The sequence below is a fragment of the Microcaecilia unicolor genome, chromosome 5 (genome assembly GCF_901765095.1).
Source record: "Microcaecilia unicolor chromosome 5, aMicUni1.1, whole genome shotgun sequence".
NCBI lineage: Eukaryota > Metazoa > Chordata > Amphibia > Gymnophiona > Siphonopidae > Microcaecilia > Microcaecilia unicolor.
In genome coordinates, this window is record NC_044035.1 from 61762414 (window position 1) to 61786150 (window position 23737).

A 23737-nucleotide genomic window follows, 5' to 3' on the forward strand; every position below is an offset into this window, starting at 1 on the left:
ACTACTGGTTGATATACAGCAGATGTTAACCAAGTCAACTTCATGCTTTGTAATATAAATTTGAATAGCATTTTCTCAGTTATTACCCAAATACAAATAAAATTATAATGTTAATTATACGACTGTGTCTGCCTCTTATGGTAGTTTTATTTGTTTTTATTTTATTTATTTGTAGCATTTATACCCCGTCTTTCCCGCTCGATGGCAGGTTCAGTGCAGCTTACAATATATGGGTACAAAGTATCACAGAGTTAGGATAACCTGGTCCTGTAGCTGCCCAAAGCAGTCAGGTTTGTCAGGATATCGACAATGAATATTTATGAGAATGATTTACATACAGTGGAGACAGTGTTTGTTATGAAATGCTTTGAGTCCTACTGATCTGTACATCTGTTGTGTTATTTTGGTGGGTGGAAACAGTCAGGTGGGCTTATAGGGAGGGAGGGGAAGGCAGGGTTCTTGAGGTATGTTCTCTGTGAAAGTTTTTATTGTGCCTTGTTGGATGGTTTACTGTTTTTTTCTTGTTCTGTTTGAAGCTTATCAACCAACATGTTTTGCTTTTAATAAAAATGATTAAAAACATAAAAAATAAGTTTTGGATGTTACTGAATTCTATTATTCTGTCTCACTGTATTTCCAGTTTTGGCACAGTATAAGCCATCGCATGAATTAAATATAAGAAAACCAATGGACTGCATTGGGGGCTTATAGCCCATTTAGTTATGTTTCAACAAATGAGAGATCTGATTGACAGAAAATACTTTTCTAAAAGGTAAACTTCTACAAAACAGATGAAGATGTGATTCCATGTGCCCCATTGAAAGGAGAGTTTAATTCTACTTCCATTTAATTTCAATATAGTCCATCATCTTTATAACATCAGGCTTCACAAGGTAGATTACAACAACATTTAAGATAAACCCATCAGGAAACAGGATATCTTCACTGAAATTTGGCCATCTGTATTGTATACAGTGTATTTATTTAGTTTTTAGTGTAGAAAAATGAGCACAAAATACGGAGTTTTAAATTGCTGTTTAATAATTTAAAAAAAATTTTAAGCTGTCCAATAAGTAAATAAAAAAAAAAAGCAAAAACTTTGTCCTCCACCTTTTAAGGCACAGCCTACCTAATTGAAACACCTTTAGACTTGTTACAGATGTACCAACAATAATAATAATAATAATAATAATAAACCCCGACAATGTGGATGCAGCAGCTCATAGGTTTGCTTGCTTAGTTTTGAGTGAACAGGGATGACGGCTGCGCTGGGAAGTGGAAACATAGATTGTCCTACTTGGCTTCCTTGCTTACTGTGGACCAGATAGGCTCGCTTCCTCTCCTGTTTATTAAACCTCCTTGCTCTAGAGTCACGCTCTCTTCTCTGACGCAACTTCCTGTTTCCGAGAAGGCGGGGTCAGATGTCTTACTGTCAGAGTAAAGTTGTGTGAGACTGTAGGGTCTGAGCATCTTAGAAGGAAAGCTCTGGGATTGTTAGTAGGTGGCCTCAGGTAATGAGTTGGTGTTGGGAGGGGGGTATTTGAGGGAGAGGTGCCGGATCGCGGACAAGGAGTGCAGAAGGTAGCGGGAGGGATGGCGGATCATGGGGAGGGGAGATGGTTCCCATTTCCCCGAATGCGTGTGACTTGGTATCTTTGTGGTAGTGCGCAAGGTAGAGATGTCACGTTCGGGACTCCCGGTCTATCTGCTTTCGCTCCGACGTCAGTGAGAAGAGACTTTCTGTCGCTTCTGCTTACTTACTTGCTCTCTCTATTCTAGTTGAACAGCTCCTTGTGAAAATGAATGGCCTTGGCGAACTAGATGCGACCCCCAAAGAGCTAGCTTGGGAACGGGCTTGGTCGGTGGAAGAGGTCCGCAAAACCAGTCAGAATTGGTCCTTGGCAGCTGATGCTGGGGTGAGTCAATGAGTTCTGGGCCCGAAGGGTGAGTCTCGGGGTTTTGAGTTTTAGGGAAGAGCAGTGTCTTTTATGCAACGGGTTAGAAACTCTTGCTTTCTATTAGCGTTACTGTGAGATCAGCATAATAAGGTGAGCGGTTCTGTAATACCAAACTGCAAGTAATAAGTAGAAATAAAATAAAACAAAATAAAAGATTATATCTTTTTATTATTTGACTAACATAATACATTTTTGATTTAGCTTTCAAAGGCAATATAGTTCTTCAGATCAGAAAGTATTGTCTTTGAAAGGTAATCTAAAAAAAAGTATCTTTAACCCAATAAAAAGGTATCTTATTTTCTTTTTTGTTTTGTTTGATTTTTATTTATTACCTTTAAAAGTGGCCTAATGTGGTTGCTACATCACTTAACTCAAACTACACATCTTGTATTTATGCATGTTGTATTATGCAAGATATACTACTATACCTGCGTATAATATGTATAGCGCTGCATATGTCTAGTAGAGGTATAGATATGATTAGTAGTAGTACTATTTCATATGTTATATAAATTTTGAACTGTTTTTTGTTTTTTTCAGGCAAAAAAACGTTTCATGGTGAAAGCTCATGTCTGTCGGCTCAAATTGGAATAATCTAGGTGTTTTATGAGGAAAAGAATTGTAGAGTTGTACAAGCCAAACTATATGTTTGAAATGTTTTTTTTCTTCCATCTTATGTATTGTTGTTATAGTGATTCTCTGATTGCTAACCCTACTACTGCTTATCTTTGTGTTAGATGTAGATAGTGCTCATAGATGTAGGGTGGGGTGGGCATGGGTCTCTTCCCCCTACCCCAATGTGGCAGATGCTAATGCTGAACTTGGCCCTCAGTTCCTTCTGCCTATATTAACTTCCTTACTCTTTGCCCTCCCAAAATAATCAAGCAAATTAACAGTGGTAGTGCTAGTGCTGTACAGCATTGCTTGTCAATCTTTTTGTGACCATGACCCCATGATGGGCACCAAATAAAATTGTGTGACCCCAGGAATGCGGAATAATATTGTGCCTATGAAGCCCACCCCAGGTCATGACACCAAATATGAGTTTTTTGATACTTTTTGTGGTCCCAACCCTCAGTTTGGAAGCTCTATTGTACAGATATACATAACTGCCCCAGCTTATTAGACAAAACATCAGCAAAGCTATGGCTAGGGAGAGCTAGGGATTAAGATTTAAAAGCAACCTCAGAAAGATCAGTCCTTAGGTGAGATCTAATTATGGCCAGCGAGAGAGCATAATACATTAACGTTGGGAAATTATTCTAAGCGTATGCTGTAACAACATACTGTAATGTTGTAATTCATTCCCACCACCTCGCTTCTTTACCACCACACTTCATTCATCAATCATTTAATGCATATCCACTTCTTAGTGACCTCAGTTGTGCACACTGCCAATCTTTATTAATGGCAATGGAACCTGCACATAGTTCTTCACCGGTTCGCAATATTCGTGATTTGTTTCCGTATTTACTATTTTAAAACTTTTTATTTTCGTTTATTTTTATCATCAAATACTCATCTTAATTAGATGTATTGGACCCAGGGATTGATGTTAACGCCCGACATGCACGTTTCGCCCTATTCTAGGGCTGTTTCAAGGACTGACCCCTACACAGAATAAGAAAAAATATTTTAGAATCACAAACTCCCCTCTATGGTACATCAGTAGAAATACATACCGTTAAGTTCTTCTACTGACCCTCCGTCTTACCTTTAGCCGTTTAAGCACCAGCTCTGCTTTAAATTACCGGGTCTGTGGGCAACAGCCCAATATTTGGACTAAATTTTATATATGGCACACACGCAAACAACAACAACAAAAAATTGTCACTGAAAACCCCCCTGCTCAGCACTATTCTATAAACCACATTTAAAGTTGGGTGTGATTTATTTATTTATGCATTCTTGTATCTCACTATTATCCCAAAACAAATTTTGGCTGAAAGTGGCGTACAACATTTTGGTGGAGGTACAATAAGCCACGGACCACACCAGCATAGTGTAGATAGTATGGTAGCAGTCACAGGAAATATTCAGCAGCAGTATCTGGTTAATGTTGCTGAATAGAATACTTGAAAGAAACTCCCAGGGACAGTCTTCTCTTTGTTCAGCAGTACCATTGGTGTAATTGCTTGATTTATTTTGGGAAGTCATATTGGTAGCAGGGACTGAAGGATAAGTACAGTGTAAGTATCTGCAACTTTTTTTTGGGTGGGTTGGGGGAGAGTGCACCGCCTACCATTCCCATCCCAAACTACGCCTACGAGCACTAACTACATCTAGCAGTGCTACAGACATAAGCAGCAGTATGGTTAGTAGTTAAACAAAAATCACAATAACATAAGAAAGGGAGGAAAAAGGCATTTTGTCTGGCTTGTACACCTCTTCCATATTTTTCGAACTACACACCTAGATTATTTCAGTTTGAGCTGGCAGAGGTGAAGTGTCCCACCCCCCCCCCCCCCCTTGAAAATCCATTTGCCTGGTCATCAGATACCAATGTAATTTTTGTGGGCAAGACTTTGGCTTGATAGGGGCACAGCAGAGGAAAGGGGCCATATTGTTTGGCCCTAGTTGAGGCCCTGGCAAACAAAGGGTTACGGAGACAAGGTTGTGGGGAAGAGATGCATGAGGTGGTTAGCAGTGATGGTATGAAGGAGGGAATGGGGTGAGGGGTGTGCCCTCACTAGGGAAGAATTGCACTCAGTGTGTACTCCCACTGTTTCGTTTCAGCCCCTTCCCCAAAACAATATAGGGTTGGAGGTGATGGGAATGCATAATGAGTAAATCATAGAGAAATTTTCCAGACCCTGAAGATAATTACATGTTCATTGCTATAAACAACCTGGGTTCTTATTTGTTTCAGCCTTGCATGGAAGATCTATGTATTGTTTCTCTGTAGACCATGACAAAATCTTCATTTGCAATGTTACTGCTATATATTTGAAATCTCCATTTTTCCTTGTTAAGCCTGTTATTCCAAAGGGAGCATTTCAGTACTCCAGGTGGCATCATATTGGTTTTGGAGAATACATGTTTAGTTTATAATCCTTAGATGTGTAGAGTAAAGGCAACAATTGATCTCTCTAAATTGACTAGGTTGAAATATTCTCAACAAGTGCATAGTGTTGTGATAACCTATTACAAGACTTGAAAAAAAACCTTTATGCCAGGTTGCTGTGGTGAGTAAAAAGCATAACCTCTGTCTGCCGGGTCAGAAACAGCAGCAGCAGCTGGGCATAAAGGAAGAACTGGGGCTGCAAAGAGTACACTTTGACAGGAAGAAATATTGAAGGTCTCCAGGCCAGCAGAAAAGCCGGATCTATTGTTGGGGCATGGAGGAGCATCAGAGGTCTTGAAGCAGGGCTGGAAGGAGTAGCTCATGGGGCACCGAGGAACCAATGCAGCCCTGTGTTAGTAGTATCATACAAAGAACCAAATCACCCCCTCAGCACCTAATATTATTTGCCGCCTAAGGGTTATACATTACTTGTACCTTTTCTAGGGTATAATAGCATTTCAATTAAATGACTTTCAGTTGTAATGTCCTGAGGCCCATACACCTGATTCTTACCATCCTATTAGCCTATTGGGCACAAGGACATAAATCAAATGGCAAAACCCTGGCTACCATGTAAGAAAGCCCGTGACTGTGGATAGGGCAGGAAAAAATCCAAGCACAAGGTTGTCCTGATGATGCATGGAATTCATTGTTTGCGGGAGTGGGGGGGGGGGGAGGAATCAGAGGGTACACCCCAACCTGCAGGAAGATTGCGCTGGACTACAAAGGAAATGAGAAAAAATAATAGAGGGGAAGGAAAAAAAAAGTTGGAAGAGAATGGGACAAGTGAAAAAGGTTTCTGACTTCATTCTCCAAAATGCTGGTAGCTCAGTGATAAGTGTTGCGCACTGCTATTTAGGAGGTCCCTGTATCAGCCAGGGTTGGGAATGCTGAGGAGGTAGTGTTTGAAGCTTTCCCTCCTCACTCTGCTGTAGGGGAGGGGAGTAATGGCCATTGATAAGTGGTCAGATTCAGGACCCATGATTTAGGATTCCAGAAGGAAATCTTGTATATGGCCCCTGGTCTAGGACGATCACTGCTTTGTGATGGTAGAGGAAAAAGTTGGTATTCCTAGGTAGTTGCAGTTGGAGGCTCAGGGCACCAGATCCCAGCCCTGGTTTCTGTTGAGTTGGGGGCACACAAAAGCAGGAAGAAACTAGTGGGTCTGTAATTAAAAAAAAAAAAATCTTGATATACTGCCTTCTGAATTAACATCAAGGCAGCGCTGTTGGTTAATTAGATAACATGGGTGCCCTTCCATCTTGTTTGCCCACTAAGAATACCAAGTTAATAAATAGTAGCAGTTGTCTATGGAGGGCAGGCTAGAAATCCTTGCATAACATTTCCACTTGTGCAAGGGGTTTGTATAGCATTTTTAAGTTATGTAATGACAGCACAGGAAGTGGTGCAGATGTACTGTTGTAGCAAAAGCTTCTCTGAGTGTAAATTAAGAGGGGTAAGGAGGACCAGTTTAATCTGTCTACCAAAATAAACTGGGATATTTATCAGAAAAACAAAGTCATTTTCACCACCAATTTCCTACTGTTCTTGTTCCTGTAATAAGCACTCATAAATTCTTGGTAAAATAATAAAATCAGAAAATGAAAATCTCTAGAAAGATGGCTTTTTTTCATTGAAAAAGTTCCATCTGGAGCTAAATAGTCTGCTTTGTGGGATACATGCGTATTGAGTGTATCCAAAAGAATTCACATCCTCCCTAATAGTCTTGAAAATGTGGTGGTAATGGGACACATATGAAAAAAATATTCACTGAAATCATCAGAGATGAACTTAGACCAAATGTAAACTAATACAAACAGTAAGGTCTAAAGTAAACAGAAAATTTCTCGAAAAAGCTGTAATATAAATGGGTGAAGGACTTTACTACTCAAAGAAGCAGATAATTGAACTTTTCATCTGCATTCAAAGATTAGTTCCTTTATCTTTCATCTGTCCTAACCGCCCCCCCCCCCCCCCCCCCCCCCCCCAGTTAATATCTTCTGGAGCTCAAGAAGATATGTGAATACAGTTAGAAGACATGAATGTGGAAAACGACTTTTATAATAGCAACCCCTGAGGAAGCCTTTTGAATGGTGAAATGGGCCCCGTTGGACTATTTTGCATCTTAAGATATTTGTACAACAAATAATTGCAAAAAAGTAAAAATCTGAATTTTTTTTTTTTTTAGGACTGATGAAAGATAAGGGAAGCATTCTTTGAATGCAGATTAAAAGCATGCTGTAATGCTTATCACAGCTTAGTAAAAAGAGCCCTTAGTGTAATCTAGAGTCATGTACAATATGCTACATCTGAAACAAAGAAATATACCTAAGTAAGTCAAATTAAAAACTAAACATTTTTAAAGTGTTTAACCTCATAAGGTGCAAGGATATGCACAGCAAATAAATCAGTTGTGAAATGTCAATTAAAAAGATTTCATGTGCATGTTTCAGGTTGTGGCATTTTACATATATGTAATACAAAATGTCTAAAGTAAACAGACAATGAAGAAATTCTCAAAAAGGCTCTAATAGAAATGGGGGGAAAAGAACCTCTAACCAAAGAAGCAGATAATCGAACTTACTGCAGCTTAAAAGGGCTTACTGCGGGACACGCTAAGCCATTTTATTAGTTCTGAAAGTGTGTGGTTTGTGTGTGCGCAAAAAATATTCTTTAAGTTTTTGTGGAGGGGGCATGTCTGGAGGGCAGAGTGAGCATTTCTGCGCTAATCAGTTAGTGCAGTGGTTCCTAAACCTTGTCCCGGAGGCACCCCAGCCAGTCAGATTTTTGGGATATCCACAATGAATATTCATGAGAAAGATTTGCATGCACTCTCTACTGCATGTAAATCATTTATGAATATTCATTGTGGATATCCCGAAAACCTGACTGGCTGGGGTGCCTCCGGGGCCAGGTTTAGGAACCACTGACTTAGTGTATCTTAGCTCGGGATTAGCATGTGAACCCTTATTACCTACAAGATAAATGGCGGTAAGTGCTCACATGCTAATTTTTAGTATTGGCCATTTTCTTGCTGCGGTAAAAATGACCTGGGTATGCTAAAACCACTTTTTACCACAGCATTGTAAAAGGTGGTCTTAGCATGTGAGCACTTACCGCCATTTATCTTGTAGGTAATAAGGGTTCACATGCTAATCCTGCACTAAGATACACTAAGTCAGTGGTTCCCAAACCTGGTCCCGGAGGCACCCCATTTATTTAGGGAATTTTCAAAGTTACATGTGTGTTTTCTTTAAGAAAATTAGTTTAAAAGTCAATGGGTAAAAAAGTACCTGAGAAATTTGCACAAATGAAGGAAGTCTTAAAATTTCTCAGGTACTTTTTTACCCATTGACTTTTAAACTAATTTTCTTAGAGAAAACACAAGTGTAACTTTGAAAATTCCCTAAATAGATGTATCCTCACACATTTACACCTTATAATTTGTGCATTTAGTTTTCTATGCAAAATACATAAATTCATTTCAAAATTCAAAAATATGCACATGGTCTTAAACTTTAGCCCTGTCCACAGGAGTACTTCCCCTTGATGTGGGAAAGACTGGATGCATAGTAGTGCTGTAGGCATGCTATTATTACCCACGTAAAAATGCTTTTACTTCAAAAAAGAAATGGGGGAGGGGGGGGGGGTTAACACTGTTTTTCCTGTGAAAATGGTTTTACTCTCCCTCTGTACTTATTCAAACTAATTACTCACACACAGTACTTATTGCCACTGCTTTTAACTGAAACTTCTGTTGTTTTAACATGTTTTGGATTTTTATGTCCATTTTAGCTTTTACGTTTTCTGCAAGAATTTTCTCAGCAAACCATATCTCAGACACATGAAATTGAGAAGCAGTTGGACAAACTGATTCATGAGACAAAAGCCTCTGATTGTCGCCTACACAGTGTCTTCAATGACTTCCTTATGTTGTCCAACACTCAGTTTATTGAGAATGTAAGTGAAATAAAGGCAGTACCATTTTTTAGTACGGCAGTGTTAAGTAGGGTTGTCAGTTCACTTGGGTTAGCTGAAGACTACTTTATGTGATTATAAAGTAGAGTTTTAGCCTGAAATAGCAGTTACAAGTGTCCCATACAGTAGGCTTGAGGTCTGTTTATGAGGGTTCCTCTTCACATAGTTTACAGTTTTTTTGCGCTAAGCATTTGAACAGAATCTTTCATTATACATTCAGTAAATATTATTGAGATAGTTAGTGAATGAACTTTAAAGCGTTCTTAGTGGTTGGTTTATACAGTGACAGCTTCTAATTTTTTGTAAGTATAAGTGCTTTGAAAATACAGCTCTTTGTCACCTGAAATGATGTGGACTAATGGGATTATCACAGAATATTATACTGAATAATATCAGCAAAGTAACACTGTACAATTTTACACATATTTGTTTCAGTATTTACCAATTAACTTCTTTACAGAGGGTATATGATGATGAAGTTGAGGAACCCGTCCCCAGACATGAAGCAGGCGAAAAGCAAGACCAGGTTTGCCACTTACATAAATGCCATCTCTTTTGTTAATTATTGGATTATAAAATTTGTAGTAAAGCTTCCATATTTCAGTGCACATAACACAGATTTTAATACTACAAAATTGCATTATTTGTGTTTCACTAAAATAAAGCATCTAAATATTCAAGTTCTCAAAGCTGGCCATATACAGATTGGCAATATCAGGGACCATTGTCGCCCCCGTGGCTGTACCCTTTATCTGTTGGTAAAAGACTTCCTGAAATTGTAAATAACTCTTTGTGAGGGCACTGCTTGCAAGAGCAAGAATAAAGCAGCTGTTGTTTGAACCATCCACTAGACTCGTGTTGGATTATTTTGTTTTCTATGGAATTTACAAATTGTTCACTCTTTTTCTAAAAATGGGTCTGTTCAGGCAGATGTATCAGATACCCTCTGGTCCAGTAGACCCCCTTGATACATGTCTTTGATCAGTGTGTTCAGCATGACATTGAAAAACTAGAACAAAAGAAAAAGCAATGTTTTTCCAATCTAACCAAGGATAAACATATAGCTGTTCGGTCATTACCTCACAATTCCCAAATAAAGCCTGCTGACAATAGAACCTTCTTGAATAGAACTGTCTGTGCTTCAGAGGTAGAGACAACTAAATGACAGGGAATATTATTTCCCCGCTCGATTCAGATCTCACTCAAGAAATATTAAGACATCACTGAAAATGTAAATATACTACTACTACTACTACTTAACATTTCTAGAGCGCTACTAGGGTTACGCAGCGCTGTACAAATTAAACAAAGAAGGACGGTCCCTGCTCAAAGGAGCTTACAATCTAAAGGATGAAATGTCAAGTTGGGGCAGTCTAGATTTCCTGAGTAGAGGTGTAGTGGTTAGGTGCCGAAGGCGACATTGAAGAGGTGGGCTTTAAGCAGTGATTTGAAGATGGGCAGGGAGGGGGCCTGGCTTATGGGCTCGGGGAGTTTGTTCCACGCATGGAGTGAGGCGAGGCAGAAAGGGCGGAGCCTGGAGTTGGCGGTGGTGGAGAAGGGTACTGAAAGGAGGGATTTGTCTTGAGAGCGGAGGTTACGGGTAGGAACATAAGGGGAGATGAGAGTTGAGAGGTAAGGAGGGGCTGCAGATCGAGTACATTTGTAGGTTAGTAGCAGAAGCTTGAACTGAATGCGGTACCTGATCGGAAGCCAATGAAGTGACTTGAGGAGAGGGGTGATATGAGTGTATCGGTTCAGGCGGAAGATAAGACGTGCAGCAGAGTTCTGAACGGACTGAAGAGGGGATAGGTGGCTAAGTGGGAGACCAGTGAGGAGTAGGTTGCAGTAGTCAAGGCGAGAGGTAATGAGAGAGTGGATGAGAGTTCTGGTGGTGTGCTCAGAGAGGAAAGGGCGGATTTTGCTAATGTTGTAGAGGAAGAAGCGACAGGTCTTGGCTATCTGCTGGATATGCGCAGAGAAAAAGAGGGAGGAGTCGAAGATGACACCGAGGTTGCGGGCAGATGAGACGGGGACGATATAGCCACTAAAGCTAGTCATCTGACTCCAAAGGAGAGTAATTTGGTCACAAAGCACCTGGTTATTCCTATCATTTATATGCTACCCAAAATCCACAAGTCTTTGACAGACCCTCCTGAGAGACCTGTAGTATCTGGTAATGGTTCTATCCTAGAACCTCTTTCACGTTTTGTTGACTTTTTTGTGCATCCTTTTGTACCACAGATTGTGTTTCCTATGTGAGGGATTTGTCACATATGATTAATCTTTTCAGTGAGTTTGATGGAGACCTGTCTGACATTATATTAGTCACTCTGCAGATTGAGGACCTTCTAGTCATTGAAAAAAAACATAAGAGGTAACACTGAAAATCACTGAATTCCCAATCACTTTATTTTTGCTCTTGCAAGCTTTGCCCTCACAAAGAGTTATTTCAAATTTCAGGAAGTCTTTTACTAACAGGTAAAGGTTACAGCCATGAGAGCGACAATGGCCCCTGATATTGCCAATTTGTATATGGCCAACTTTGAAAGCACATTTTTTGCAAGACCACCCACTTAGAAATAACATTTGTTTTTACAAAAGATGTATCAGTAATATTTGTTTACTCTGGCATTGCGACCTTGATGAGTTCAATGATTTTCATGCATGACTCAATACAAGAGACAAAAATTTATTCTTTAAAATACAGCATGATTTTCATGAGATAATTATTTGGACATTTTGATCAGAAAAGATGCTTACCATATGAGTACTACCTTTTATATAAGAAACAGTAGGAATACCAGTCTTCACCAGAAATCTCTACATAAGAGCAGAAGTGTTGCCATACAGGAACAGACCGAAGGTCCATCAAGTCCAATATCCTGTTTCCAGCAGTGGCCAATACAAGCTACAATTACCTGAGAAGATACCAAAACATTTTATGCTGCTTATCCTAGAAATATGTTGTGGATTTTCCCCAAGTCCATCTTAATAAAGGCTTATGGACTTTTCTTTTAGGAAGTTATCCAGACCTTTTTTAAACCCCGCTAAGGTAACTGCTTTTACTACATTCTCTGCCAATGAATTCCAAAGTTTAATTAGGGTCCCAGAAAACAGCAAGGCAAACGATCTGCGAAATCCAACATGGAAAATGAGCAAGCAGATCAGTATATTAACCAAAATATTTTATTGAAGATACTGTATTTAAGACAGTTGCCCAGTTGCAACTGTCTTAAATATGGTATCTTCAATAAAATATTTTGGATAATATACTGATCTGCTTGCTCATTTTCCAAAGTTTAATTACACATTGAGTGAAGAAATATTTTCTTCAATTTGTTTTTTATACTTTCATTCCGTGCCACCTGGTACTAGTATTTTTGGAAAGAGTAAACAAGCGATTCATGTCTACTCATTCTGCTCCACTCATTATTTTATAGATCTTTCCCATCATTTCTCCCCTTAGCTGTCTTTTCTCCAAGCTGAAGAGCCCTAGCTGCTTTAGCCTTTCCACATAGGGAATCCATCCCATTCCCTTTATCATTGTTGTCGCCCTTCTTTGTACCTTTTTCTAATTCCACTTTCCATATCATCATGCTGATCAATCCATAGACTGGTGGGTTGTGTCCATCTACCAGCAGGTGGAGATAGAGAGCAAACTTTTGCCTCCCTATATGTGGTCATGTGCTGCCGGAAACTCCTCAGTATGTTCTCTATCTCAGCAGGTGGTGGTCACACACAGCAGCAGCTCTGGCTAGGCCTCCAAGCCTAATTTTTAGGTTTTGTTGAGTGCCTGGGGTTGAGGGCTCTTCTTGAGCAAGTGCAAACCTGGTGGCGCCAGGTCCCTCCTTTTCTCCCCCCTCCCGCTGGCTCCGTTAAAAAAAAAAATAAAAAATTTTGAACGTCCTTAAAGGCGTTTATTTCGACGTTTATTTAAACGTTTATTGCAGCTACTCACTGGGACACCAGGTCGTTACAGCTCGGAGCGGAAAGCAGGTAATTTTTACCTTTTTATAGCGGGCAGGGGGTTCCCCGATTGATCTCCACGTGGCCTATGGCGTCGGAGGGCGAGGGTGCAAAGAGTCGCTCCCCGGATCGCTTGTGCGCTTCTAGAGGGGATGCGGGGGTCTTAAAGTCTGATTCGCCCTTGTTGGGTGACAGTTTCGTGACCGATGAGTGTCCCGGTCCTTCCTCCGGTGTGGCGATTTTTCCCGCCATAAACGCCCATCCCCCGCTCCTCGCCTCCGCCATCTTGGCCGGCCACGCAGCTCGGACGGCTTCTTCTTGGGCCGCCCTTGAGGTGGGAGACGTTAATGCTATGAACACCCTTAATTTGGGCGACGGCACAAAAGCGGCTAAAGTTAAGCACCGTTCTTCCCGCGCGGCTCCTTCGCGGAGTGTCGTGCCGGACGCCATCTTGGATGCGCAGCATGTCTCTCCCCCGCTCTTGCGAGCGCCGGTTGAGGGTGCGTCTAGGGCTGTAGCCCAGGCTGCGGAAGTGCACAGTCTGGGGGGTTTCTCCCCCGAGTTTGTTTTGCTGCTGCATCAGGCCTTCCTTATGCAAAACGCTGCCCCTGCTCCCTCGTCTGGTAAAGAGGTTGAGGCCCCCGGAGGTAAACGCCCTCGGGTTGATTCCCAGGCCTTGGAGGACTTTGAGGCATATTTTCAAAGCACTTTGGGAGGCTAAGTTCCATAGGTTTCTATGGAACTTTGGGAGGCTAAGTGCTTTGAAAATGAGCCTCTTTGTCTCCTCCGATGTAGATGAGGGCAGCGTTTCTGAGTTCTCCCAACGGTCCTTTGCGGATTCCTTGGAGGAGACGGATCCCCGCTCGGATGGAGCGGATGACCCCTCTGCAGCGCGGCTCTTTAGCTCAGAGGATTTGCCCAACCTGTTAGTGCAGGCCATGGGCATTTTGAAGATTTCCTCTCCGGAGGACGTATCTCCCTCAGCCCCTGTTGTCTCTGCCATTATGCTGGGGACGAAGCGCCCGCCTAGAACCTTCCACGTGCATGATGCCATGCACACCTTAATTTCGGCTCAATGGGATGTCCCGGAAGCGAGCCTTAAAGTGGCTAGGGCTATGTCCCGCCTCTATCCTTTGCCTGAAAGTGAACGTGAGGCCTATCTGTGGCCTACCGTGGATTCTTTAATCACTGCGGTGACTAAGAAAACGGCGTTGCCGGTGGAAGGTGGCACGGCCCTAAAGGACGCCCAAGACAGAAGATTGGAGGCGGCCTTAAGGTCGTCCTTTGAGGCGGCTGCTTTAAGTTTGCAGGCCTCAGTTTGCGCCTGACTATGGTGCAGCGGGCTTCCCCCTCGGATCATTCCTTGAGGGCTGATTGGCCGGCCCTGGAATCGGGCTTGGCCTATTTGGCAGACTTGCTGTATGATGTCTTGAGGGCCTCAGCTAAAGGCATGGCTCAGACAATCTCTGCGCGGCGGTGGCTTTGGCTGAAGCATTGGTCTGCTGACCACGCCTCTAAATCCCACCTGGCTAGATTGCCTTTTAAAGGCAAGCTGCTCTTTGGGGTCGAGCTGGACAAAATCGTGACCGATCTCGGCACGTCTAAGGGCAAGAAGTTACCAGAGGTCAGGGCTCGGGCTAGTACTCGCCCCGGTACCTCCAGAGGACGGTTTCAGGAAGCCCGTCGGTACCGCCCGGGCAGGTCGGGCTCTTCTGCCTCCTCTTCCTTCAAGAGGAACTTCTCCCCCAAGCAGCATTCCTTTCGCAGAGACCGCCGTCCCGGAGGTGCTCCCTCCAGTCCTCCCCCAGGGTCTCGTACCCAATGACGGGGCCTTGGTCCACGCCCCAGTGCAGATTGGAGGACGGCTGTCCTTGTTTCTGGGCGAGTGGACCACAATAACTTCAGACGCTTGGGTGCTGGAAGTCATCAGAGACGGCTACAAGCTAGAGTTCTGCCGACCCTTAAGAGACGGGTTTGTACTCTCTCCCTGCAAGTCTCCGGTCAAAGCTGTGGCAGTGCAGCAGACCTTGGACAATCTGATCCGCCTGGGTGCGGTCGTTCCGGTGCCAGAAAATCAGCTTGGCAAGGGACGTTACTCCATTTACTTTGTGGTACCAAAGAAAGGAGGTTCTGTACGGCCTATCCTCAACCTCAAAGGGGTCAATCGGGCCTTGAAAGTTCGGCACTTTCGCATGGAGACTCTCCGCTCTGTTATAGCGGCAGTGAAGGCAGGGGAGTACCTGGCATCCTTGGACATCAAGGAAGCGTACTTGCATATTCCCATCTGGCCTCCTCATCAACGCTTTCTGTGTTTTGCAGTACTGGGCCGACACTTCCAGTTCAGAGCCCTCCCGTTCGGGTTGGCTACTGCTCCGCGGACCTTCTCCAAAGTAATGGTGGTCATCGCGGCCTTCCTGAAGAAGGAAGGAGTACAAGTCCATCCTTATCTGGACGACTGGTTGATCCGAGCCCCCTCTTATGCAGAGTGCGGCAAAGCTGTGAACCGGGTGGTTGCTCTTTTGAGCTCCCTGGGGTGGATCATCAACTGGGAGAAAAGCCAGCTGCGCCCAACTCAGTCCCTGGATTATCTGGGAGTTCGATTCGACACCCAAGTGGGCAGAGTGTTCCTGCCAGACAATCGGATTGTCAAGCTTCAGGCTCAGGTGGACCAGTTCCTAGTAGCCTCTCCTCTTCGGGTTTGGGACTATGTGCAGCTGTTGGGCTCTATGACGGCCACGATGGAAGTAATGCCCTGGGCCAGGGCTCATATGAGACCACTACAACACTCTGCTGCAGCGCTGGACTCCGATGTCGGAGGATTATGCTGTGCACCTTCCCTTGGACCCAGCAGTGCGCAAGGCGCTGAGCTGGTGGACGCAGACAGACAAGTTGTCTGCAGGAATGCCTCTGGTGACCCCGGAGTGGATTGTCGTCACGACGGACGCCTCTTTGTCGGGCTGGGGAGCCCACTGCTTGGGAAGGACAGCGCAGGGGCTCTGGTCTCCTGCAGAGGCAAAGTGGTCTATCAACCTCCTGGAACTCAGAGCCATTCGGTTGGCGCTTTTGGAGTTCATCCCGGTACTGGCGTTGAAGCCAGTACGGGTCCTGTCGGACAATGCCACGGCTGTGGCCTATGTCAACCGCCAGGGAGGTACCAAGAGCGCCCCTCTAGCCAAGGAGGCCATGAATCTATGCCAGTGGGCGGAAGCGAACCTGGAACAGCTGTCAGCAGCCCACATTGCCGGAGTCATGAATGTCAAGGCGGACTTTCTCAGTCGCCATACCTTGGAGCCCGGAGAGTGGCAGTTATCTGCTCAGGCGTTCTTGGGCATCACGAAGCGCTGGGACCAGCCGAGCCTAGATCTGACGGCGTCATCGGCCAATTGCCAAGTGCCGCGCTTTTTCAGCAGAGGACGGGACCCTCGATCCCTGGGAGTAGATGCTCTTCTCCAACAGTGGCCGACACAAGAGCTCCTCTATGTGTTCCCGCCCTGGCCCATGTTGGGCAGGGTGCTAGACTGGGTGGCAAAGCATCCGGGCAGGGTAATTCTGGTGGGTCCGGATTGGCCCAGACGTCCCTGGTATGCGGACTTGATCAGGCTCTCAGTCGACGATCCTCTGCGGCTGCCAGTGGAGCAGGGTCTGTTACATCAGGGTCTCGTGGTGATGGAGGATCCCTCCCCCTTTGGTCTTACGGCCTGGCTATTGAGCGGCAGCGTCTGAGGAAGAAGGGCTTCTCAGACAAGGTCATCACCACTATGCTGAGAGCGAGGAAGCGCTCTACTTCTACTGCTTACGCCAGGGTTTGGCGTACCTCTGCAGCGTGGTGTGAAGCAGGCTCATGTTCTCCATTCACTGCTCCAATTTCTTCAGTGTTGGCATTCCTGCAAGAAGGTCTGGAGAAAGGCCTGTCGCTCAGTTCCCTTAAAGTCCAGGTAGCGGCCCTGGCTTGCTTCAGGGGCCGCCTGAAGGGTGCTTCCCTGGCTTCGCAGCCAGATGTGGTGCGTTTTCTCAAGGGAGTTAGTCACCTGCGCCCTCCTCTGCACTCGGTGGTGCCTGCATGGAATCTCAACCTGGTGCTAAGAGCATTACAGAAGCCGCCTTTTGAACCCTTGTCGAGGGCATCTCTGAAAGACCTGACGTTGAAAGCAGTCTTTTTGGTGGCTATCACTTCAGCCAGAAGAGTTTCCGAGCTCCAGGCACTCTCATGTCGAGAGCCTTTTCTGCAGTTCACTGAGGCAGGAGTGACTATTCGCACAGTGCCTTCCTTCCTGCCCAAGATTGTTTCTCGCTTCCATGTGAATCAGCAGCTCTGTCTCCCTTCCTTTCGTAGGGAGGACTACCCAGAGGAATACTCTGCTCTTAAATATCTGGATGTGAGACGAGTCATCATCAGATATTTGGAAGTGACCAATGATTTCCGGAAGTCGGATCATCTGTTTGTCCTGTTTGCAGGTCCTCGTAAGGGTCTGCAGGCTGCTAAGCCTACAGTGGCAAGATGGGTCAAGGAAGCCATTGCAGCGGCTTATGTGGCCGCGGGGAAGGTGCCGCCTATCCAGCTGAAGGCTCACTCCACTAGAGCTCAGGCGGCCTCGATGGCAGAGGCCGGGTCCGTCTCCTTGGAAGAGATATGCAAGGCAGCAACTTGGGCATCGGCCCATACATTTTCCAAGCATTACCGCTTGACTGTGGCGGCACGGGCGGAGGCCCGGTTTGGAGCTTCAGTGTTGAGGTCAGGGATTTCAATGTTCCGCCCTGGGTGAGTACTGCTTCGGTACATCCCACCAGTCTATTGATTGATCAGCATGATGATATGGAAGGTAAAATTATGTATCATACCTGATAATTTTCTTTCCATTAATCATAGCTGATCAATCCATAGCCCCTCCCAGATATCTGTACTGTTTATGTTCTGGTTGCATTTCAGGTTCAAGTTTAGTCTTCAGTTACTTCAGGAAGACTTCCAAGCTCATTTTCAAAGCACTTAGCCTCCCAAAGTTCCATAGAAACCTATGGAACTTAGCCTCCCAAAATGCTTTGAAAATATGCATGTTCGTGTTCAAGTTTTTTCAATTGGATTCTTCAAGAGTTGAGACGAGTTTGTGTTACAGTGAGCTGCTGCATTCCTCTCCCCTCCGTTTTACGGGGCTGGATTGAGACTTAAAATTCTGCCGGCACTCCCTCCCGCTTCGTGCGGCTGTAGGGCAGCTTTGTACCCCTCCCGCTTCGGCGGTGTTAGGGTCAGTCAGCTCCTCCCGCGGTTGCTGTTGCAGGATAAGCCAGATCCCCCCGCATCGGCGGGTGTGGTGTCCCTCCCCCGCTCCGCGGGGATGAGCTGGACGGATTCCCCTCCCCCACTTGTGTGGGGATGAGCTGGGTTAATTCCCCTCCCCCGTTTCGGCGGTGGTGAGCTGGGCAGAGTGTCCCTTTGTGGGTGTAATTCTCTAAGTGCTGAGTCCTGCGGATGGAGCTTTGATATCGACATACTGAGGAGTTTCCGGCAGCACATGACCACATATAGGGAGGCAAAAGTTTGCTCTCTATCTCCACCTGCTGGTAGATGGACACAACCCACCAGTCTATGGATTGATCAGCTATGATTAATGGAAAGAAAATTATCAGGTATGATACATAATTTTACCATGGGGCTCATTTTCAAAAGAGAAAAACATCCCAAAAGTGGCGTAAATTTGCATTTGGCCGTTTTTCTCACAAAAACATCCAATTTGGTATTTTCAAAACCAATTTTTAGACATTTTTCTGTGAAGTCCATCAGAAGTGCGTTGAAATCACAAGGGGGCATGTTAAGGGTGGGATCTTGGTGCTCTTAACACTTGGACATTTTTCTGTTGTAATTGAACAAAACATCCAGAGCTATAAGTTGGACGTTTTGGTCTAAACCTGTTTTATTAATGAATAAGCCACAAAAAAGTGCCCTAACTGACCAGATGACCACTGGAGGGAATAAGGGATGACCTCCTCTTATTCCCCAAGTGGTCACTATCTTCCTCCCACCCCCAAGAAATGTGATTAAAAACATTACATACGTCTAGTGTTGGGTGCAGAGCACTGCAGACAGGTGAACCCAGGCACATATTCCCCCTACCTGTTACACTTGTGGTGGAAACTGTGAGCCCTTCAGACCTCACCAGAAACTCACTGTATCCACATATAGGTGCCCTCTTCACCCGTGAGGGCTATTGTAGTGGTGTACAGTTGTTGGTACTGGGTTTTGGGGGGCTTAGCAGACAAGGGAGCAACAGTGAGATGTCTACCTTGGAGCATTTATTTCAAGTCCACTGCAGTGCTCCCTCGGATACCCAGTTGCTCTCCTGCGATGTCGGTGAGGGCAGTCTACTAAGAATGCTGGCTCCTCCTACATCCCAATAGCTTGATTTTGTGTGTGTTTCAATTGTATGTTTTTTTTTTCAGAAATGGACCAAAAAGATAAATGCACAGGACACAAAAACATCTAGCAAATAGCCATTTTCGGAAAAAAAATTAACGTTTTTCTGTTTTGAAAATGGCTATATTCCCCACTTGAATTTTGGACATTTCTTAGCAAAACATCCAAAGTTGGACTAAGATGTCATATTGAAAATGTCCCTCCACATCTTTTTTGAGATTTGACCAGAATTGCTTATGGTATTCGAGGTGCGGTTGCACCATGGAGTGATACAAAGGATTTATAACGTCCTCATTTTTGTTTTCCATGCCTTAATATCTAACATTCTATTTGCTTTCTTAGCCGCCGCTGCTGCACACTGAAAAGAGGATTTGAAGGTATTATCAACAATGACACCTAGATCCCTTTCCTGGTCGGTGACACCTATTGTGGAACCTTGCATCACATAGCTATAGTTCGGGTTCCTCTTTCCCACATGCATCACTTTACACTTGCTCACACGAAACGTCATCTGCCATTTGGATGCCCAGTCTCCTAAGGTCCTCTTGTAATTTTTCATAATCCTCTTGCGATTTAACAACTTTGAATAACTTTGTGTCGTCAGCAAAAAGCAGCAGTCCCAGCACAGACCCCTGGGGAACCCCACTATCTTCCCTTCTCCATTGAGAATACTGACCATTTAACTCTGCTCTCTGTTTTCTATCTTTAACCAGTTTTTAATCCACAATAGAACACTACTTCCTATCCCATGACTCTCCAATTTCCTCTGGAGTCTTTCATGAGGTACTTTGTCATATTCCTTTTGAAAATCCAGATACACAATATCAACCGGCTCACCTTTATCCACATGTTTGTTTACCCCTTCAAAGAAATGTAGTAGATTGGCTTTGTTAAGCTATGCTTATGAATATGCTTTGTAATTTTGTTCTTTATAATAGTCTCCACCATTTTACCCAGACCTCTGATGTCAGGCTCGCCGGTCTATAATTTCCTGGATCACCTCTGGAATCTTTTTTAAAAATCAGCATTACATTTTGCACAATTATAAGAGTAATTTACGATACTTCCAATTCTTATAGTGTTTAATTTAGTTTGATGCTTCAATAAATGTTTGACTTGAGAGAGTAGCCAGGTTTTGAGGTCAAGAGGAGCAGACCTTTTGTAAAATAGGCACCATTGCGAAGCTGAAGGACTGAGCCGCATAGACGTCGTTTCATCCCAAATATATTTGGGGGAGCGGCTGCTCCCCTTTCACCCCACCTAGCTATGCCTCTAGTTTAACTGCTAACATCATTTTTTTCTGGAGTACCCCTGATTGATTCATTTGGAAGGCTTTCTGTCCCTACTTTTTGCTTTTCTGTGACAAAAATGTTGCGTTTTTTTATCTATTCGTACCTACAATTAGATGTCTTCTTATAAAATCTTATTTTCATGGTATATTTTGTATATGTTATGAAGGAGAAAACACGTGAACAAAAGGAAGCAGAGCTGATTCCTAAGATCCAAGAAGCCGTGAATTATGGATTGCAAGTATTAGACACTGCATTTGAGCAACTGGATATTAAAGCAGGAAATTCAGATTCAGAAGAGGAGGAAGGAAGTGAACGAGTAGAACTGATACTTGAACCGAAGGTAAACTAGTATGTTTCCATCTAGAGGTTAATAGTACTACTTGCCTGCAGTTTTAATTGTTAATGATAGTTTTCTTCTTGTCCTGCAGTATATATAATCTGCATTTTAAACAGTTTATTTTCTTCACTGCAAAAATAGATCTTGCAGGAAATACGTGGAAGACAAATAATTGCCCCTTCTTAGGGATTTATTACAATTTAAAAACACTTTTCCATCAATTACTCAAGGTGCTCTACAATTGTGCAAAATACATATTATGGGAATAACTTTATAACCATGGAAAATCCAAAAAATGCCTAGTTTATGCCTACTTTATAACTGTAAACAATATTCTTCTAAAAGGATTTCCAATAAATATCACAAATTATCATATATTTTTTTAATTTCTTTAATCGGTGGAAAAAAGTATCTTTTCAGTTCTGGGGTAATCATATATGAGGCAAAAGGCTAGCTCCCAATATACAGAGACTTCTTCTATTGTCTTCCAAAATTGTAATCATCTACCCAGAAGCTCCTCATGTATATCACTAAATACATTATTGCAATATATCACTTAACAATTGAAAAGTGAGCTGTCTCCATTGATTAAAGAATTTTTTAAAAAATGATATGAAAATATTTGTGTATCAATTGGAAGTGTTTTTTTGAAGAATATTGTTTACATTATTGCTTCCTTTTGGACGTTTGGTGTGAATTGTACTTTATAACTATAACATTAGGTACATATATGTCTGTATAAAATAGGCCCTCAGATCCATCCAGTGAAAGGAGACAGAAGAAGAAAATACTTCTTGTGACTCACCCCTTAAGGGTATTATGCAGCATAGAATGTTTTAGTATTTCCTCTGTCTACCAAGCAGATGGATGACGGGCTAACAGCCCTGCTCCTGACCTGGTTTCTAACTAGTTTCAGTTGAGCTTTAACTACCTTTTTAGTGTTTTCTGCTACTGAGACTTAATTGAGTTTGGGTAAGGGGGGTGCCTATTTAGTGTTCTCCTGACCCAGTTTTAATGCCTGGGGTTCAGTTGAGTTAGGGTTCCTTCTTTGCCATAAGCTCCTGCTTAATATTTAAAAAGGCAGCTGTCCTGTGGAGCTGGGGTATATCTTAGAGATCTGAGATCCCTACCATCTCTCCATTTCCTCTCTCCCACTGGACCACCATCTATTGAAGTCAGCCTGCATTGGGTGAGCCTGTTCTAAATCAGTGCTTTGGTGTTTGTGCCGCTGTTCCTTATTAAGATCTCTCAGCTTGATTCTCACTGCAGAGATCGCTGACAGGAATCTTTGTTCTTTTGGTTTCTATATGCAGTGAAATATTCTATGTGACTATCTATAATCAGTGAATATTTCTTTGACTCTCTTATATGGAGGATTACCTACTATTTTTCCGTGACATTAAATTTTCCTCAATGTTCCAGACTGTAATTTTTCCCGCCAGAATTCTTTTTCCATTTGTCAGCTGATGTTTGTTTATTTTTTCAAGTGTTTTCCTGGTTGTTTGATTCATAGTAAGCAAATCCAGACATTTATTATCTCTCAAGTTAAAAAAAATATACCCCTTATGACATGTGCTCCTATTCTTTAGTTGTATGCTACAACTTGATTTAATTTTGTAATATCTGGTACAGTCACCTCAATGGTTACAGTACCTGCCTGAATAGTAGATACAGACTCTACTACTTTTCTCTCTGTTTAATTTGAATATCAATTAGGCTAAGTCTGTTCTTATGTGTAGCAGTCGGTCATTAATTGCAGTTAAATGTATTTAGCTTTTCCTATATGGAGTTCCTAAGAATTAACTATTCTTATCTTCAGCCAGCTGGCTTTATTTTAGCATAAATAGCCAAACTTGCTTCTGTCTTTCCCCCATCACCAGTATTCTTTAAAAAAAAAATGTTTTTAATCTGGTTAAAGCTATACAATACAACTCTTGGCTGTGTTCTACCAAATTTTATGGGTGCACTATTTCAAAATTAACAAAGGAAACTGGAAAAAGCCTCTATGCAGGTCCAAAGAAAAAGCAGAGGATAACACACTGGCTTCCACATGGACAGTGTCAAAAAGGAATCGTTATTGTACATAAGTATTGCCACACTGGGACAGACCAAAGGTCCATTAAGCCCAGCATCCTGTTTCCAACAGTGGCACCAACAGGAAACTTGACATGGGGCCGTGTTTCGGCAGGTGTGCTCGCCTGCTTCAGTGGTCAGATGCAACACTTAGACTACTGCGAACAGAGTTGAACAAAGTTTACTGTCACTGTGATCCGTTGGCACCAAAAACGCCAGTCCTGTGTGCACTCTGTTTCAACATGAGTTACTTGTCTGGCTTGCCATATTCAGAATAGTTGCATTAGTTTTTTCAGTTATGGAAGTAGTGCAGCCAAAGAAGTTTGGTAGCCACTGATTTCAGAGCTGGCTCAGTTGCAGTTTTTCCATTCAACTGTGGTTCACCTCCACATATAGGACTAGATTCTATATATGGCGCCTGCAAAATTGGCGCTGAAAAAACTTCCACCTAAGTTAATTCTATAAACCATGCCTAAATAGAATACACCTAGCGGGTTTATAGACTATATACCATTTGTAATTTTGTACCCGGAAAAGGAGGTCAATCAGAAACCTCTATGTAATACCACAACGTATTTGTATGCACCTTAATGCAATACCATTTGTAGTTCTGTACCCGGAAATGGCGATCGCCATCACGGCATAATGTAAGCCACATTGAGC

At 43.1% G+C, this 23737-nt stretch overlaps 1 protein-coding gene across 1 annotated transcript in view; it reads left to right on the forward strand.

Annotated features, from left to right (window-relative positions):
- The first annotated feature begins 1413 nt into the window (after nucleotides 1–1413).
- LOC115470067 (WASH complex subunit 2A-like) overlaps nucleotides 1414–23737 on the forward strand; it is a 211934-nt gene continuing 189610 nt past the window's right edge. The window contains exons 1-5 of the mRNA XM_030202955.1: nucleotides 1414–1511; nucleotides 1780–1916; nucleotides 8818–8982; nucleotides 9461–9526; nucleotides 20831–21004. Coding sequence (XP_030058815.1) covers nucleotides 1800–1916; nucleotides 8818–8982; nucleotides 9461–9526; nucleotides 20831–21004 — 522 coding nt within the window. The 5' untranslated portion in view covers nucleotides 1414–1511; nucleotides 1780–1799. The remainder of the gene's footprint in view (nucleotides 1512–1779; nucleotides 1917–8817; nucleotides 8983–9460; nucleotides 9527–20830; nucleotides 21005–23737) is intronic.